Genomic DNA, 16,435 nt, shown 5'->3' with positions numbered 1-16,435 from the left:
ACAAAAGGGTCGGATCTCTGGTTTCCAGGAACTTAGGGCAAGGGTAATAACCTCTAAGCAGGCAGATTTTATGACCTTGGTTATAATCTGGTAAGCAAGGAAAGCGTGGAATTTTGCTGTCCTACATTTGCTTCCGAAGATTTTCTTCGGAACAGTGTTTCCAACTCTGCTACAAATTTACCAGAAAATAATATGTAGTATTAATTTAGGATAATTTTTAATCGATCAAAATTTTGTTTGCGGGGGCCAGAGATACAACTGCCGGGGCCAAAGCCCCCCCAGGCCCCACCCCTAACGACGTCCCTGCCAATGAGACAAGAGACACGGGATGTTCACACTGTCACGTAGACTTCTCATGGAAGGAAATGTAATTTTTGACATGTAACCTCCCTTGCTAATTGCAATATTTCCCCATCCAAAACCCCCTCGCGGTCAGTAATCTTTTTCTCTAGGTATCTCTCACCTTTTAACGTTTTATTAAGCATTCTGACTGTTTAAACATGAAATTTCCCAGCGGAGGGAGAATTCCCTTTCTTCAAAATAATCAGCGAAACGGGAATTTCCCTCTCGCCGAAATTTTTACTTGGATGGGAAATATGATATAATGCGCCTCTGGATAATTGGGCGAAACGGGATTCGGCAAAAAGGGAAGACATGGAAACTAAAATTGGAGCAAGAAAACACCTGAATTCTGTGGGGAAATGTAATCAATTTGAGGCATAACTTCCCTGGGTGATCGCTCCTGCTTGTCGCGGCGCTTCGGCACGGAATATTGCATTTATTAATGTTGGTTCGTTCGCAAGCGACACTTCTCGCTTTTCGCCTGTCCTGTGTTGTTTGTCGTAAAAGTCAGACCGAAGTAAGAAGTGACCAGACCAAAGTAACAACCTATGTCAATTTCCGAACCTAAGTAGCACTACCAGCTGCACGTGTCGATGGGGAAAGGTATTTTTTATCACTGCCCATATCAACATCTCATTTCTAATTTTGTAATTTCTTGCGTCGGTTAAGCATTCTCTTATTTCTCCGTATTTCTGGATGTTCCAACATTTCTTCGATTCTCTAGCAAGCTCTTATTATGAGTTATTTCTGTAAGATTCCCCCTCGCAAAACGTAATTCGCCACACGATGCCCGTAACGAATTTGCCCAGACTACAGCCTCGTGTTGCAGGCATCTTTACTTGCAAAATCCTGAAATTTCCTCAACAAGTGCTACCCCACGGGCTTCCTTCCATTCATCCTTGAGCCAAACGATGTAGAGATAGCCACTGCCATTGTTTACTGTAGGCCCTCTTCCAACCTTATTGCGGACAATCGTCATAAAATTCTCGCCAGCACAAACAGTTCATTCATAGCGACCCTTCTTCTCAATATCAACAGCTCCATCCTCAGTACTGGTTGCAAACTAAAAAGATTTCGCACAAAAAAACTGGTAGTAGGCCAATATAGTTTGATACTCTGTGTTGACGTAAATAAATTACTCTATATTGCCTGAAGTCGAACGAGTAAAAGCGACTTGCAAGAGGCAAAAAGCGATGCCTGCCACTTGGAAATGAACCCTCAGTAATAAATATAACCTTCAGAACTAGTGTTGCCCACGAGACGAGACGAGACGAGACTTTGGTCTGTCTCGTCCCGTCTCGTGAAAATGCTGTCTCGTCTCGAAATTATTCGTTTGTCCCGTCTCGTGTCCCGTCTCGAAGGGTTCTGTCCCGTCTCGTCTCGTCCCGTCTCGTTTTGTCTCGTCTCGTCTCGTAAAAGTGATCCGGGATATCATGCCAAGAAAAGTCAAAAGTACCAGAAACACAAAATATTTTTCCGGAAAGTGGGATAAACCAAGACAAAACGAGACGGGAAATCATACTCAAACGGACGAGGGGTTACATTTATTGAGTGAGAAAAGAGTTAATTCGATTTCAGTATTTTTACGTGCATCGTTGCGACCACGTTTACCTTTATCAAGTTGGTTCTCAGTAGAGACTGAGGTGACAGTCCAAAATACTGTCATTAGCCTCAACAAAATCCCTGACTATTGTAACTGATTGGTTTGTTTTTTCTTGTTTATCGTGCGAGTAATTGAATTTCCACGGACCTCTACACTTTCCTTCCAAATCTTGACTACTTCGTCACGCACGCAACCATCAGGTTACATAAGGGAGTGACATGTAAAAATAATCGAAAACGACCGATATTAGTGTGGAATCCATATTTTTCGGGATCGATAAGATGAATATGGACACTCCCAATGCCGTTCGACCCCAAGACACCCCTGGGGTGGGGATGGGAAGGGGGTGACATGTAGTAATAATCGAAAACGACCGATATTTATGTAATCCATACATTTCGGGTCGCTAAGATGAATAGTGACACTCCCAATGACGTTCAACTCCAAGACACCCCTGGCACCCCTAGGGGTGGGTGTGCGAAGGAGGTGACATGTAAAATGACCGATATTAGTGTGGAATCCATAGTTTTCGGGGTCGCTAAGATGAATAGTGACAGTCCCAATGCCGTTCAACTCCAAGTTGATTTTACACTATAGTTAGAATTCAATGTTTTCCTGTTTAATAGAAGATTGGGATAAATAAATACCCGAGCATCGACGGGCAATCAGCTAGTATTTAATATAATGTTTGTTAATTACCAATAGGTAGAGAATGAAATCTACTTTGTTGTTTTTCTGCCTTCAATCAACTCTCTTATCCATCGTACACTAAGGGACCTTTCAGACCGAAGCAACAAGCAACAGGCGACAAGCCGCATGGGGAGTTTGCATCGAATTTACGTTCAACACGAGCCCCTTCCGTATACCGCGTGAGGGACCTAAAAGTACCACCTGAAATAGCGAAGAAACCAGAAACAGTAGCGATGTGAGGTTTGCGGGAAACAATAATATCAAATGGGGTTCGTAAATCGGAGGTATGGGGTGGGTCGAAAAATATCGACAAATGGGACATCTGGAGCAAAGTCATATTTTTTAAATGGAACGATATTTATACAATAACATGCATAATATAAAAGAGCACACGCAGAGAAACACAACGCCGTTGGTCTCATACATCTACTGCACATAGGAACGAAGATATGGCCATGTGAAAATATGTAAACAAACTAACAAGTGGCCCACTTGACCGTCAGTACCACGGCATGTAAGACTTCTCAGGTGCCTGACAGAACTGCCTTTACGCAGAGCAAGTTTTGATAGCAGGTCCACGAGATCGTGTTAGTTCATAGCAAGCAGTCGTAGTGGTAAGAGCTAAGATTATGGTGTTCACAAACATAGAAAAAGCGGACATGATCCTGATTTATGGGGAATGCCGAAAGAATGCCTCAGAAGCCTACCGTGTGTACGCAGAGTGATATCCGGACAGACGACAGCCATCTCGACGTCTGTTTGGTAAGTTATTTATTAAATTAAGAGACACCTGAAGTGTAACACCACGAGCACGTGTGCGGAACAAGCCACTACAGGTGAGGCAGGTGCAACAAATGTTCTCGCCGCTGTTGCTGTGAATTCGCACGTTAGCTCCCGTGAAATTGCCAGGGATGCTGGGATGAGTCAGCGAAGTGTATTGCGCATTCTGCACACAGTGGCTTTGTACTGGGGGTGTTAAGTGACTTATTGAGCCATAACTTTGTGGTATTGTTAACTCTGCAACAATTAAAGTTAGGTAGAAACAAATGTCACAGTTGTTTTCCTGGTGCAATTCTAGCCCATTTTGATATGTCGCACGACCCCCTTCCCATTTAAATTTCTGAAGTTGAATTCAAGATGGCGGACATCAAGATGGTTGCCGACCATGCGGGAGACGTCAATGTGGTTCCCCCTTGGCCTGATAACGATTGGTCATCGCCATTTTCACGTTCCATGCCGCAGTGGCGTTGTACTGGGGGTGTTAAGTGACTTATTGAGCCACCCTGTACAATAACATGCATAATATAAAAGAGCACACGCAGAGAAACACAACGCCGTTGGTCTCGTGCATCTACTGCACATAGGAACGAAGATATGGCCATGTGAAAATATGTAAACAAACTAACAAGTGGCCCACTTGACCGTCAGTACCACGGCATGTACAAGTATGAGATGTCGGAAGCCATTGGACAAGATGAAGACAGAACGTGTAAAAGGAAGAAAAAATACAGTAGACATCGTCAGCACCATGTATTTGACAGTGTTACAGCATAATGAAAATGACCATGACAGTATGTCGAAGAACCACTGCGTAAGAAGCGAAAACCTGTCAAAGTGTGTGTTCAAAGTGGTGGCCGTCAGCTGCGATACAGGCAACGAGGCGCCCACGCAAAGATCGTTGCACAGAATGTAGCATCTCGTAGGGAATGTCCCTACAGGCCGCAGTAATGCGGTGTTGCATATCCTCTGGAGTTGTTGGCACATCCCTGTAGACAATGTCCTTCAGCTTTCCCCACAGGAAAAAGTCTAACGGTGCAAATCTGGGGAACGAGCCGGCCATTTAACAGGCCCTCCACGTCCAATCAAACGATTCGGAAATGTATTTTCCACACATGCTGTAGCGCGTCTTGCACTGTGAGCTGGGCACCCGTCATGTTGGTACCACATGTCCCTCCTTGTCTGAAGTGGTATGTCCTCCAATAGTACAGGCAGTTCATGTTGTAAAAACTGTATGCATCGGTCAGCATACAGTGTCCCTTGTATAAAAAAAGGGCCAATGAGATGTTCACCCACTATACCACACCACACGTTCACACTCCATGGGCGCTGGCGTTCCACTTGGCGAAGCCAATGTGGATTTGTCACCGACCAATAGTGCATGTTCCTTAGGTTGACATTTCCATGATTGGTAAAAGTTGCCTCGTCAGTGAAGAGGATAGGTGACAAATCGGGTGTGTCGTGTCGTAACATCCATGTGCAAAACCGAACACAGTCCACAAAATCATTCCCGTGAAGTTCCTGATGGAGGGAGATATGATATGGGTGAAACTTGTGTGTGTGTGCAGAATGCGCAATACACTTCGCTGACTCATCCCAGCATCCCTGGCAATTTCACGGGAGCTAACGTGCGAATTCACAGCAACAGCGGCGAGAACATTTGTTGCACCTGCCTCACCTGTAGTGGCTTGTTCCGCACACGTGCTCGTGGTGTTACACTTCCGGTGTCTCTTAATTTAATAAATAACTTACCAAACAGACGTCGAGATTCAAATTCAAATTCTTTCAAATTCTTTATTTACGTGGGCGAGGTTCAGCCTGAGGCTGTTCTGCCACCTAACCCGTGTCATCGATTACATTTAAATTTACATTTCTTATACATACGTTATTACAGTATTAATACAGTGTGCAATAAACTGTATGATTTAGTTACAAAATCTATTGATAAAATAATTGTAATAAATGTATGAATAAAATGATACAAAAATTGTGAAAAGACAACTACATAAAAATAAAATAAAATGAATGAAAAATAAGTAAAAATAAAAACATGTAGACAAAATACATAACATAAACATACAAGTTACATCATAGTATTTGAACACAATCTCTGCTCTGCCAAAATAAAATTCTTTACTTCATTTCGGAAAGATTCTATTTTAGATATGCTCGACATGGTCTTAGGTAGGGCACTCCATATTTTTGCAGCAAAATATGAAAACGACGACTGATATGCCTGTGTGTTGCAGAGTGGAATGTTAAATTTGAAATTATTTCTTGTATGGTGGCCGTGAATACTGGTGCGAGGGATCAACATGTCTGCCAGATACGACGGCTTGCCAGATGTAATAATTTTATGTATAAGGCAATATGTATGCAGTAGCCGCCTACGGTACATATTGAGGATATTCTTATTATTTATGGAAGGTAAAATATGTTCACGTCTCGGGATGCAAAATATGAACCGCATGCACGCATTTTGGCATTTTTGAATCTTTGCTTGTAAAGTTTTATTTATTCTACCAGAGTACACTACGTCACAATAGTCGAGAAATGGATATATAAGTGTTTCAACTAATCGCTGCTTGATTTCTGAAGATAATAGTTTGTTAAATTTAAACAAGAATCTAAGTGTTCCAAATGATTTATTGATTTGGCGGCTAATATGCTCATTCCATGATAGCCGAGCGTCAAATATCAGTCCAAGACTTTTAACTACTTCAGCTCTAGGTATGACATCATCATTTATTTTAATTGTTGTATTAGTGTGCTCGACCGAACCAACAGCATTCCGAGTTCCAATAAATGTATAACGTGACTTATTAGCATTAATTTTAAGGCCATTTGCATCACACCATGTTTTTATCGCACCCAAATCATTACTTATGTATTCAATACTTATGGCAAATTCTGTTGGATTGAATGATTTGGTTAGTTGAGTGTCATCAGCATATGAATGTACGTTACAGTATTTGACAACTGAGGGTAGGTCTGCAATATAAATCGTAAACAATAAGGGACCTAGTATAGATCCTTGTGGAACACCAGATGAAATATATAAATTATTAGATAATAAAGTAGGCGACAGTTTTACACGTTGGTTTCGGTTACTTAGATATGAAAAATACCAGTTAAGGGTAGATTGTGAAAAACTGTATTATTTCAGTTTACTGAGCAGTAATTTATGTTGTACCGTATCAAATGCTTTGGACAGGTCCAATAATATTAATGCAGTGACGAATTTCTTATCCATAGCCTGGAGGATGTCATTTGTGACTTTCAGCAAAGCCGTAGCAGTGCTGTGTGCCGGCCGAAATCCTGACTGTGAGGGTGGAAGAATATTGTTTTGGGCAATGAAGCTAAATGTCTGTTTATAGATTATTTTTTCTAGTAGTTTTGAACACACAGGCAGAACACTAATAGGTCGAAGGTCGTTTACATTAGTTGGTCGGGTCGTCTTAGGGAGTGGTGTTATCAAAGCTTCTTTCCATTTCCTGGGAAATACGGATTTCTCGAGCGAAAAGTTAATAATATGTGTGATGATAGGCAAAATAAAAGGTAGCGATAACTTCAGCATTGTAGTTGATATTCCATCTGCACCAATAGCAGTAGACTTGATTTCGTACAAACATTTTCTTACAGTATAGCCATCCACTTTTTTAAAAGCAAATTCGGGAAGCATATTATTAACCTTTTGGTTACTAAATTTTAAACATTCTTGAGATATCAGACGTTGGTCGATATTTAGACTATCAATTGAATTAATAAAATGTTCATTTATCTCGTTCGCATTGTCAAACGTGGAGGGGAGATCATTTTTATTTGAGCCAATGCCTACAGATTTCAGCTGCTTCCATAAATGCTTTGGTTGTCTTGGTGTTTTATTGATATTATGCTCAAAATAACACTTTTTTTCTTGCCGAATAACGGATGTCGTGAAATTTCTCAATTCTTTGTATTCTTTCCATGCAGATTCAGTTCCGATTCGCTTGAATTTACGAAACGCATTGTCCCTTAGTTTCATCAACAGCTTCACATTCGATGTAATCCACGGCATACGTTTGTTACGAACTCGTGTTTTACGAACTGGCGCGTGCTTGTCAAAGAGATCAAGTAAGTTGACATTGAAATACTCTACTTTCATATCCAAGTTATCGGGGTTATATATTTTTCCCCAGTTAATTTTTTCTGCATCCTTCACTAATTTATCATAATCAATATCACTGTATTTTCTGTGGTATATAATTCTGTTCACGCTTTCTGGTTTGGTATACGCAAGTACAACGTGGGTCATTCTATGATCGCTATTGCTGACTGGCTCACCGACACCGGATAATGTTGGATTATATTTTGCATGTTGCTGACAAACGTCAGATCAATTAATGACTTAGTCGTGGAGGTTATTCTGGTCGGTTTATTGATTATTTGCGTTAATTGAAATGGATTAAACAAATTTTGAATGTAAACGACGTCAGCACAGTCTGGATGTAAGAAATTAATGTTGAAATCTCCAGCTATAACAAGGTCATTAACTATTGGATACATTTCGGTCAATATATCTTCTAAAATTGACAACTGTGTATATGGAATACGCTTAGGCCTGTATACGGCACAAATACCGAGACGTTCCTTTTTTATTTCAACCGTAGCTGCAAGGTACTCAACGTCAAACTCTCCTTCGATTTCGAAAGACAACGGATGCAGTTTTAGTCCCTCCCGTGCGTATATGCAGACACCCCCACCCATGCTGTAATGGCGATCAGAGCGTATTAAGTCATAACCTGGAATTTTCAATGCATTATCCGTTATATTGCAAGTTAACCACGTTTCTGTTATAACAAGAATGTCAATCTGTTTCTCTGTAATTTCGATACATATTTCCTGAAGTTTGGGGAATAATGACCTGACGTTTACATTTGCTATTTTGAGACCCAGGGAGCAGCCGGTTCTTTTGTCCTCGGCGAGAGGGTGACGGAGGACATGCCCTAGAGCAGTGGAGTTCATTTCAAGGGGGGTGGTAGGTTCTGTTGGAGGCATAACGGTAGAAGTAACTGTGAAGAAGTGAAGATTGCTATGCAGGCACCTGAAATGATGAAAATTATGGTGGACTCGATAGTCGAGGCAGTGACAAAATCAGTGCTTCAAAGTCTGGAGGAAACACTAAACTTTAACGTTGAAGAAATGCACAGCATGAAGGATGAACTGAAGAAGAAGGATGAGGAACTCCGAGGGCTCAGGGACAAATTGGACGACTTAGAGCAGTACCAGAGGAGGAACTCCATCCGGATATTCGGTATTCCCGAAACTTCCAACGAGAATACCGACAACAAAGCAATCGCCTTGTTTGAAGAGCAACTGGGCATCAAAATCCAGCATGGTGATATTTGCAGAAGCCACAGGGTAGGAGGACAGAAGAACGGAGGTAAGCCAAGAGCCATTCTTGTTAAATTTACTAGTTACCGTGCGAGAGCAAGTGTGTTTCGAAATAAACGGAAACTGAAGGGTTCTAATATCACCATCACAGAAGATCTCTGCCGCGCACATCTAGAGCTTCTGAAACTGGCTACGAGCAAATACCATTACAAGAACTGTTGGACCCAAGATGGGAATATCGTGATAAACATTGGAAACGTGAAGCACTTCATCACTTGTAGAAAGCAATTAGATGAACTTTGAACGCTTAGCGGGAAGATATGAGTGATCTGTAAACTTTATCATTTTTTAAAATCTCTTTTACCTTTCATAACATAAAATTTAAATTTCACATTACTCTTATAATTTTTATTTCTCGGGAACACATTTAGTCTTAAGTTGTAGCTTCTAAATGTTTGAGTTCCTCTTTTCTTTGATATATACGTGTTTTGCTTCTTTTATTATTGTTTACTACTTTCAATATTTTAATCGCAACTGCATAATTTTACAGTTTACTTTCGTAAATGTGAGATACGTTCTTGTACATAAGCAAAGTTTAATTGTTAGTAAATCAAAAAAACATATTCATAAATTTCTAATGATCAAAAGTACCGTAAAAAGCAGAAAACTTTTATTTGTATTTGTATTTGTAACCTTTATGCATCTGCGGATAAATGTAGTGAGTTTGCAACCTGGCTGTCGTCTGTACGGATATCACTCTGCGTACACACGGTAGGCTTCTGAGGCATTCTTTCGGCATTCCCCATAAATCAGGATCATGTCCGCTTTTTCTATGTTTGTGAACACCATAATCTTAGCTCTTACCACTACGACTGCTTGCTATGAACTAACACGATCTCGTGGACCTGCTATCAAAACTTGCTCTGCGTAAAGGCAGTTCTGTCAGGCACCTGAGAAGTCTTACATGCCGTGGTACTGACGGTCAAGTGGGCCACTTGTTAGTTTGTTTACATATTTTCACATGGCCATATCTTCGTTCCTATGTGCAGTAGATGTATGAGACCAACGGCGTTGTGTTTCTCTGCGTGTGCTCTTTTATATTATGCATGTTATTGTATAAATATCGTTCCATTTAAAAAATATGACTTTGCTCCAGATGTCCCATTTGTCGATATTTTTCGACCCACCCCATACCTCCGATTTACGAACCCCATTTGATATTATTGTTTCCCGCAAACCTCACATCGCTACTGTTTCTGGTTTCTTCGCTATTTCAGGTGGTACTTTTAGGTCCCTCACGCGGTATACGAAAGGGGCTCGTGTTGAACGTAAATTCGATGCAAACTCCCCATGCGGCTTGTCGCCTGTTGCTTGTTGCTTCGGTCTGAAAGGTCCCTTAGTGTACGATGGATAAGAGAGTTGATTGAAGGCAGAAAAACAACAAAGTAGATTTCATTCTCTACCTATTGGTAATTAACAAACATTATATTAAATACTAGCTGATTGCCCGTCGATGCTCGGGTATTTATTTATCCCAATCTTCTATTAAACAGGAAAACATTGAATTCTAACTATAGTGTAAAATCAACTTGGAGTTGAACGGCATTGGGACTGTCACTATTCATCTTAGCGACCCCGAAAACTATGGATTCCACACTAATATCGGTCATTTTACATGTCACCTCCTTCGCACACCCACCCCTAGGGGTGCCAGGGGTGTCTTGGAGTTGAACGTCATTGGGAGTGTCACTATTCATCTTAGAGACCCGAAATGTATGGATTACATAAATATCGGTCGTTTTCGATTATTACTACATGTCACCCCCTTCCCATCCCCACCCCAGGGGTGTCTTGGGGTCGAACGGCATTGGGAGTGTCCATATTCATCTTATCGATCCCGAAAAATATGGATTCCACACTAATATCGGTCGTTTTCGATTATTTTTACATGTCACTCCGTTATGTAACCTGATGGTTGCGTGCGTGACGAAGTAGTCAAGATTTGGAAGGAAAGTGTAGAGGTCCGTGGAAATTCAATTACTCGCTCGATAAACAAGAAAAAACAATCCAATCAGTTACAATAGTCAGGGATTTTGTTGAGGCTAATGACAGTATTTTGGACTGTCACCTCAGTCTCTACTGAGAACCAACTTGATAAAGGTAAACGTGGTCGCAACGATGCACGTAAAAATACTGAAATCGAATTAACTCTTTTCTCACTCAATAAATGTAACCCCTCGTCCGTGTGAGTATGATTTCCCGTCTCGTTTTGTCAAAATTAAACCAACACTCTAGTTTTGTGTTATAAGGGATAATTACGTACACTTAGTTTAATTTTGCGACTCTAGTCAAAATTTATTACGCCATAACCTCGCAACGGAGAATGGCTGGCGTTCCCAAGAACAACATGTACATAATATTATTCATAACAAATTATTTAATTCAACATATAACTATAAGTGACTTAAAGGTGGATCAACAATTCTTTGTTACCGGCAAATAACAAGATAATAAAACTGGAACACATCCGGCAACTACAAATGTCATAATACAATGCAATCAATTAAAATACGTTAAGGTAAATCTATAATTGCATTTTACTTCAACTCTTTGTTAATTCTCGTTACTCAAAAAAAACGTCCACTTAACATATTAATTGTTTTGGTGCTCTTATTAGACCCATCCGATACGTTTCGCAAAAAGTTATCTCAGCTCAAGGTTTAGTTTGCAGTCATGTTAATCGTATTCCCCGGCTTGTGCTCACGTGATTCTAATTGAGTGGCTTGTCTCTTTTCTCTTTTATACAAAAAGAGGGGGGGGGGGGCAGAGGCCTGCACAAGACCTGGAGCAGACCCGTTCGCGAGACATCGCTCCTGAAATGCCATGCAACCTGCGCAACATCCTCGCTTGAGCAGCTTGTATGCCCACCTGCCCAGATCGTTCCTGGCAGGCAATGTAGACCCGCCGGGTACCCGCAGTCTTACGATACCTAGTAGGTCTCAGTTCGTTCTTTCCATCAACTGCAGACCCCTCCCTCTGCATGACGTAGTTGCTTCGAGTAGAAACTGCACCGGGCCCACACCGTTCTGCAGTGTTGCCAACTGCAATAGATTTTCACTACTTAAAAAAGGGAACTCAAAGCTTCGTAAGCCACATCACCAATGAAATGAGATTTACGAATGTTGCTACCCCCCCCACACACATTGAAATAGGTTTTCCGTGGCACAGGATCCATAAGTATATGTCGTAAATAACCAATATACGTATATATAGTGATATAGGGCAGGACTGAAACATGTCACGTTCGACGCTGAGGTCGCGAGTCAAACAACACACTGTTCTACTGCGAACACCAGAGCCGTAGCCAGCCAGGGGCATTGCCGTTACCCTCGTTTGGGGGGGGGGGGCAAGTACTTGGATAAACGTAACAACAACAACAATCACAATAATAGTAATAAAGTAGCATGAAAAGCATTATTATCCTCATAAATCACGCAAAAAGGGGGTAGAAGTCGGTTCTCACGCATTTGTGTTAAAACAGAGGATTAGAAATATTTTTTCAACACGTCAATTTCACATTAGCTAATAATAGAAAACAAGCACACAAACTATTTTTGAAAGAAAGAAAATGCATGATAAATGCATTCCGAATGTACATACATATGGCATGTAAAATTTCCATCTACAATATTTTCTTTTCACATGGAGCGACGTATTACATAATTAATTCATCCAACTTGTAACAAACCAACATTAATAGCAAATAATATCACGGGCCGCCATAGCATTCTCTGTTTTAAAACTTTTCTCACTTAGATCGTTCGGCGCTCAGGGCCGACTCCCGCTACCCCTTTGCTTGAACTTGATGAGACTTGTACTTTAATGTTTGACCCCCACCCTGACCCCTCCGCTAGACAATTTCCGTCCAAGGTTGTGAGCATTGCACCCTGCCTCTTCTGGTTGCGCCACTGCGTGCCTGGTTAAGGCACCATGCAAAGAAAAACAATTAGTTTTCAGTGAGGAGATTTTTGTTTGCTCGATCATTCATTTAGATAAATGAAACTGTAATATTGCGTGCATTTCCTGGCAATAAGATAAAAACTGCTTACGCTGAACTGAAATCTCTAAGTATATAAATTCTCCTTGGAGAAGAAGCTCCTCCTAGGACTTCGTAGGATTTAGTAGCTGCGTGAGTAGGCAACACTGGCTGCAGCCGTCCACGTGGTGATGAAACACCTGGAGCGACACGCTGCCGGAGGGCTGTTTCCTTCCAGCAGGTTTTGCAGGCGCCCGGGTCTTGTTGAATGCCCAGGTACCTTGTAAGCGCAGAGCGCCTTGAAGACCAAGAACCCGGGTAAAGACGCAAGTCGACTCGTTGCCGTGGGCAGGCGAGCAGGTAAACCTGTTATCGCGTGCAAGCGGGCAGTGGGTAGGTAAAAGGCAAACTATGCTGGCCTCTAGGGGGGGGGGGGTGACCGAGCGTCGCTTTCTTTTTCCACTATGTCAATCGCAAGGTTACAATGTCCAATCATCCAAAACTGAATCGATGGTTGTTTTACGTACAATTCTTTCTTTTGTACGTCGTGCGTTACTTTCTTGATTCAATTATCACGTAATCGCAAAAGATAAGAAAAAACGGGGGTGAGTGACATTCTTGTCCAAAAAAAAAAACACGCATTCACAGTTCACTTATAAAAAGGGAGCCGTAGAGTACATACCTCAGTTCGTTGGATAACTGTTCACCTCAGTTAACTTGGGCAAATCCTCGGCATCTAGACAAACGGGGGAACGTCCTCCAATTGGTCACTTTCAAGCTCGTTGAATGGTATTGTCCTCGTTTCCCTCGTGTCCTTACTTCTCACCAACTGATCCATCCATCCTTCATACTTCGAGTTGCGCCAGGTGAACCAAGGAAAGTTATGTTCGGTCAAAATGGTCAATGGTCAACTAAGTTCCAAATTTCCATCCTTGTATTTTGACGTTTGTTTTCCAAAGATCCCAACACCTCTCAGACGTACTAGCACTATACGTGAACAATGCAACGTTTCCTCGTAATGTTCGAAGAACTTAGTTCGTGCCGTGCTACAAATTGCGATCGACGAGAGAGAGAAGCACTGAGTTCCACGAGCCGCTACTTCTCTCGTAGTCCATGACGTCACACCAAGAAATCCCTCGCGACTCGCGAGCTGAAACGGAACTGCCGTTTTCGTCGATCGAGTTCGTGAAGCAGGGAAAGCCACTAGTGACCTCTATCGGTCAAAAAATTAAGTAGAATTTGAAAACACTGACGCGAAGCGTACCGGAATGTATGAGGAAAGATGTGAGGATATTCGACGCGGAATTTAACATTATACTTGAAAATCATGTTCGCGTAGAAAATCGTCACACTTACTACCCCATCCCTAATGGTGCCAGGGGTGTCTTGGAGTTGAACGGCATTGGGAGTGTCCCTTTTCATCTTATCCACCCCCAGTGGCGTCGCTAGGCCCTTGTTGGGGGGGCTTCAGCCCCCCCAATCCCTCGATAAGCCCCCCAATTTTTAGCTATTATTACATACAGTATTTCGAGAAAATATATTTGAACAATTGTTAATGCAGGAACATACCTCTAGGTACATATTCTGGGAAAGAATCGTTTCGTTGTGACATAGTTTTTTTTTTAAACCACGATCTTACATCTGACACGTCATGTCTTTAACTGGCAACAGTGCAAACGATAGCCGTCATTTGTTCTACAGGGAGGTTATTTCAGTCGTTTACCACCAGAATGTCGGCCGTTCGGCTGCTTCTTCATGCAACGGGTCCCGGCAAATTGCGTTCAGGAAGTCCGTGACAGAAACAGCTTGTTTTGTAATGTTTCCACTTTTCACAATTACAGTTACAATTACAATTGAAATAAGCACGTACCTTTTCGCAAGGATGCTGGAAAAGGTGTCCTCCCAAATACAAATATTTCTGGCACCTTATTTCTGACATCTAATCTTGGATTAGACATCGCTACTTTATCCTCAGTTGACAGAAATGGAAGACAGCATCCCGGCGCATAAAGCAAACCGAAAGCGTAAAATGATATTTAAAAGTAATAATAATGATGATCACTAACCTCCTGTGTTATAAGAGATGTTGAAAATGACCTCCTTCAACAGCAATACAACACGTTTATTAGGTTCAAGAGATCCTGTCTCTCACTTTTCTGCAAGAATTCGTTTTCACGTAATTATCGTACATAAAAACTCTTTGTTCAAGACTATATTTGTTTAGCGGCATAACTAATGAATGAATAACAATTAACACACAATAAAGCACTAGCACTGAATAGCACACACAACACAACACAGTATAAACAACACGCGTACTGATAAACGCAAACAGAAATGAACATGAGCGTAGACTCACAGTCACTACGTCTGGTAGCCGACAGTGTTGCTAACCATTTTCCGGAATTTTCTTTACTTACAACAAATTTTGACTTGTTTTTGAACCCTCAATTCTTGAGTGGTTTTTGTGACTATTAAATTACAAGTGCCGATCTCTGAAATCATGGTTGCAAAAAATTACCTAAAGAACTTGACATACACCATCACATCCATAGTACATTTAATGAACGCCATTCCAAAAGACATGTTTCCGAACTTATGCAGAATGTTGCAAATTGCAGTGACAATTCCTGTGACATCAGCATCGTGTGAGAGGAGTTTTAGCTGTTTGAATCAAGACATGTTTGCGTAATAGTATGGGCCAAGATAGACTTTCCTCACTTGCAATACTGGCCATAGAAAAGGAAGCGTGTCATGAATTGTGTGTGGATTGTGTTATTGATAATTTTGCAAGAAATTCGAACCGCAGAGTATAGCTGATAGATAAAGACATAGTTCACCAGCATTAGAAAAACAGGACAAGAATATCCATCTGTTTTCATAAAAATTAATGCAGTAAGTCTATGTTAGTTTTAATTCCTTATGCTTGTTATATATTATTGTCTTATTAATCACTTTGCTATTTTCAAACATTAAAAATTATTACAATAGTAATAAGTCATGTATCTCGTTGCAGCCCCCCCAAAGAAGATGGCCTAGCGACGCCACTGTCGACCCCGGAAACTATGGATTCCACACTAATATCGGTCATTTTAGATTATTTTTAAATGTCACCCCCTTCCCATCCCCGATTCTAGGGTGCCAGTGGTGTCTTACCCCCACAGTATTTCTTTCCAGAGTGTAGTTCATGTGTGTACTAAGTTTGGTCATCGATAATGTCACCAATTAGCTTAGCGACTCCAAGAACTATGGATTCGACACTAATCTTGGTAATTTTTGACATTTTAATTTTAACCCCCTCTCAACCCCCATCCCGATAGGTGATGAACTTGGAGTCGTACGGCATTAGGAGTGTCGCTATTAATCTTAGAGACCCCGAAAATTATGGATTCCACACTAATGTCTGTCGTTTTCGATTATTTTTACATGTCACCCCTCCCCACCCCCACCTCCAGGGCTGTCTTACCCACAGTATTTCTTTCGAGATTTCAAGAGATACGCGTACCAAGTTTTGTTGAAATCGTTCCAGGCGTTCAAGAGTTATGCCGGAACAAACATACACACACAGACACACACACACACACACAGATTTTCATGTATTAGATTAATGTCCT

At 41.3% G+C, this 16,435-nt stretch overlaps 1 protein-coding gene across 1 annotated transcript; it reads left to right on the top strand.

Moving 5' to 3' along the window:
• Positions 1–8,485: 8,485 nt before the first annotated feature.
• Positions 8,486–9,088, top strand: LOC145981465 (uncharacterized). The gene has a single exon (XM_083114697.1). The coding sequence runs from the start codon at positions 8,486–8,488 to the stop codon at positions 9,086–9,088; it is 603 nt and encodes a 200-aa protein (XP_082970823.1).
• Positions 9,089–16,435: the final 7,347 nt, after the last annotated feature.

The sequence above is a fragment of the Lepisma saccharinum genome, chromosome 2 (assembly GCF_977018435.1).
Source record: "Lepisma saccharinum chromosome 2, izLepSacc3.1, whole genome shotgun sequence".
Lineage (NCBI taxonomy): Eukaryota > Metazoa > Arthropoda > Insecta > Zygentoma > Lepismatidae > Lepisma > Lepisma saccharinum.
Note: the sequence above shows the minus strand (reverse complement) of the source record. Positions and strands in the feature narration are given on the sequence as shown.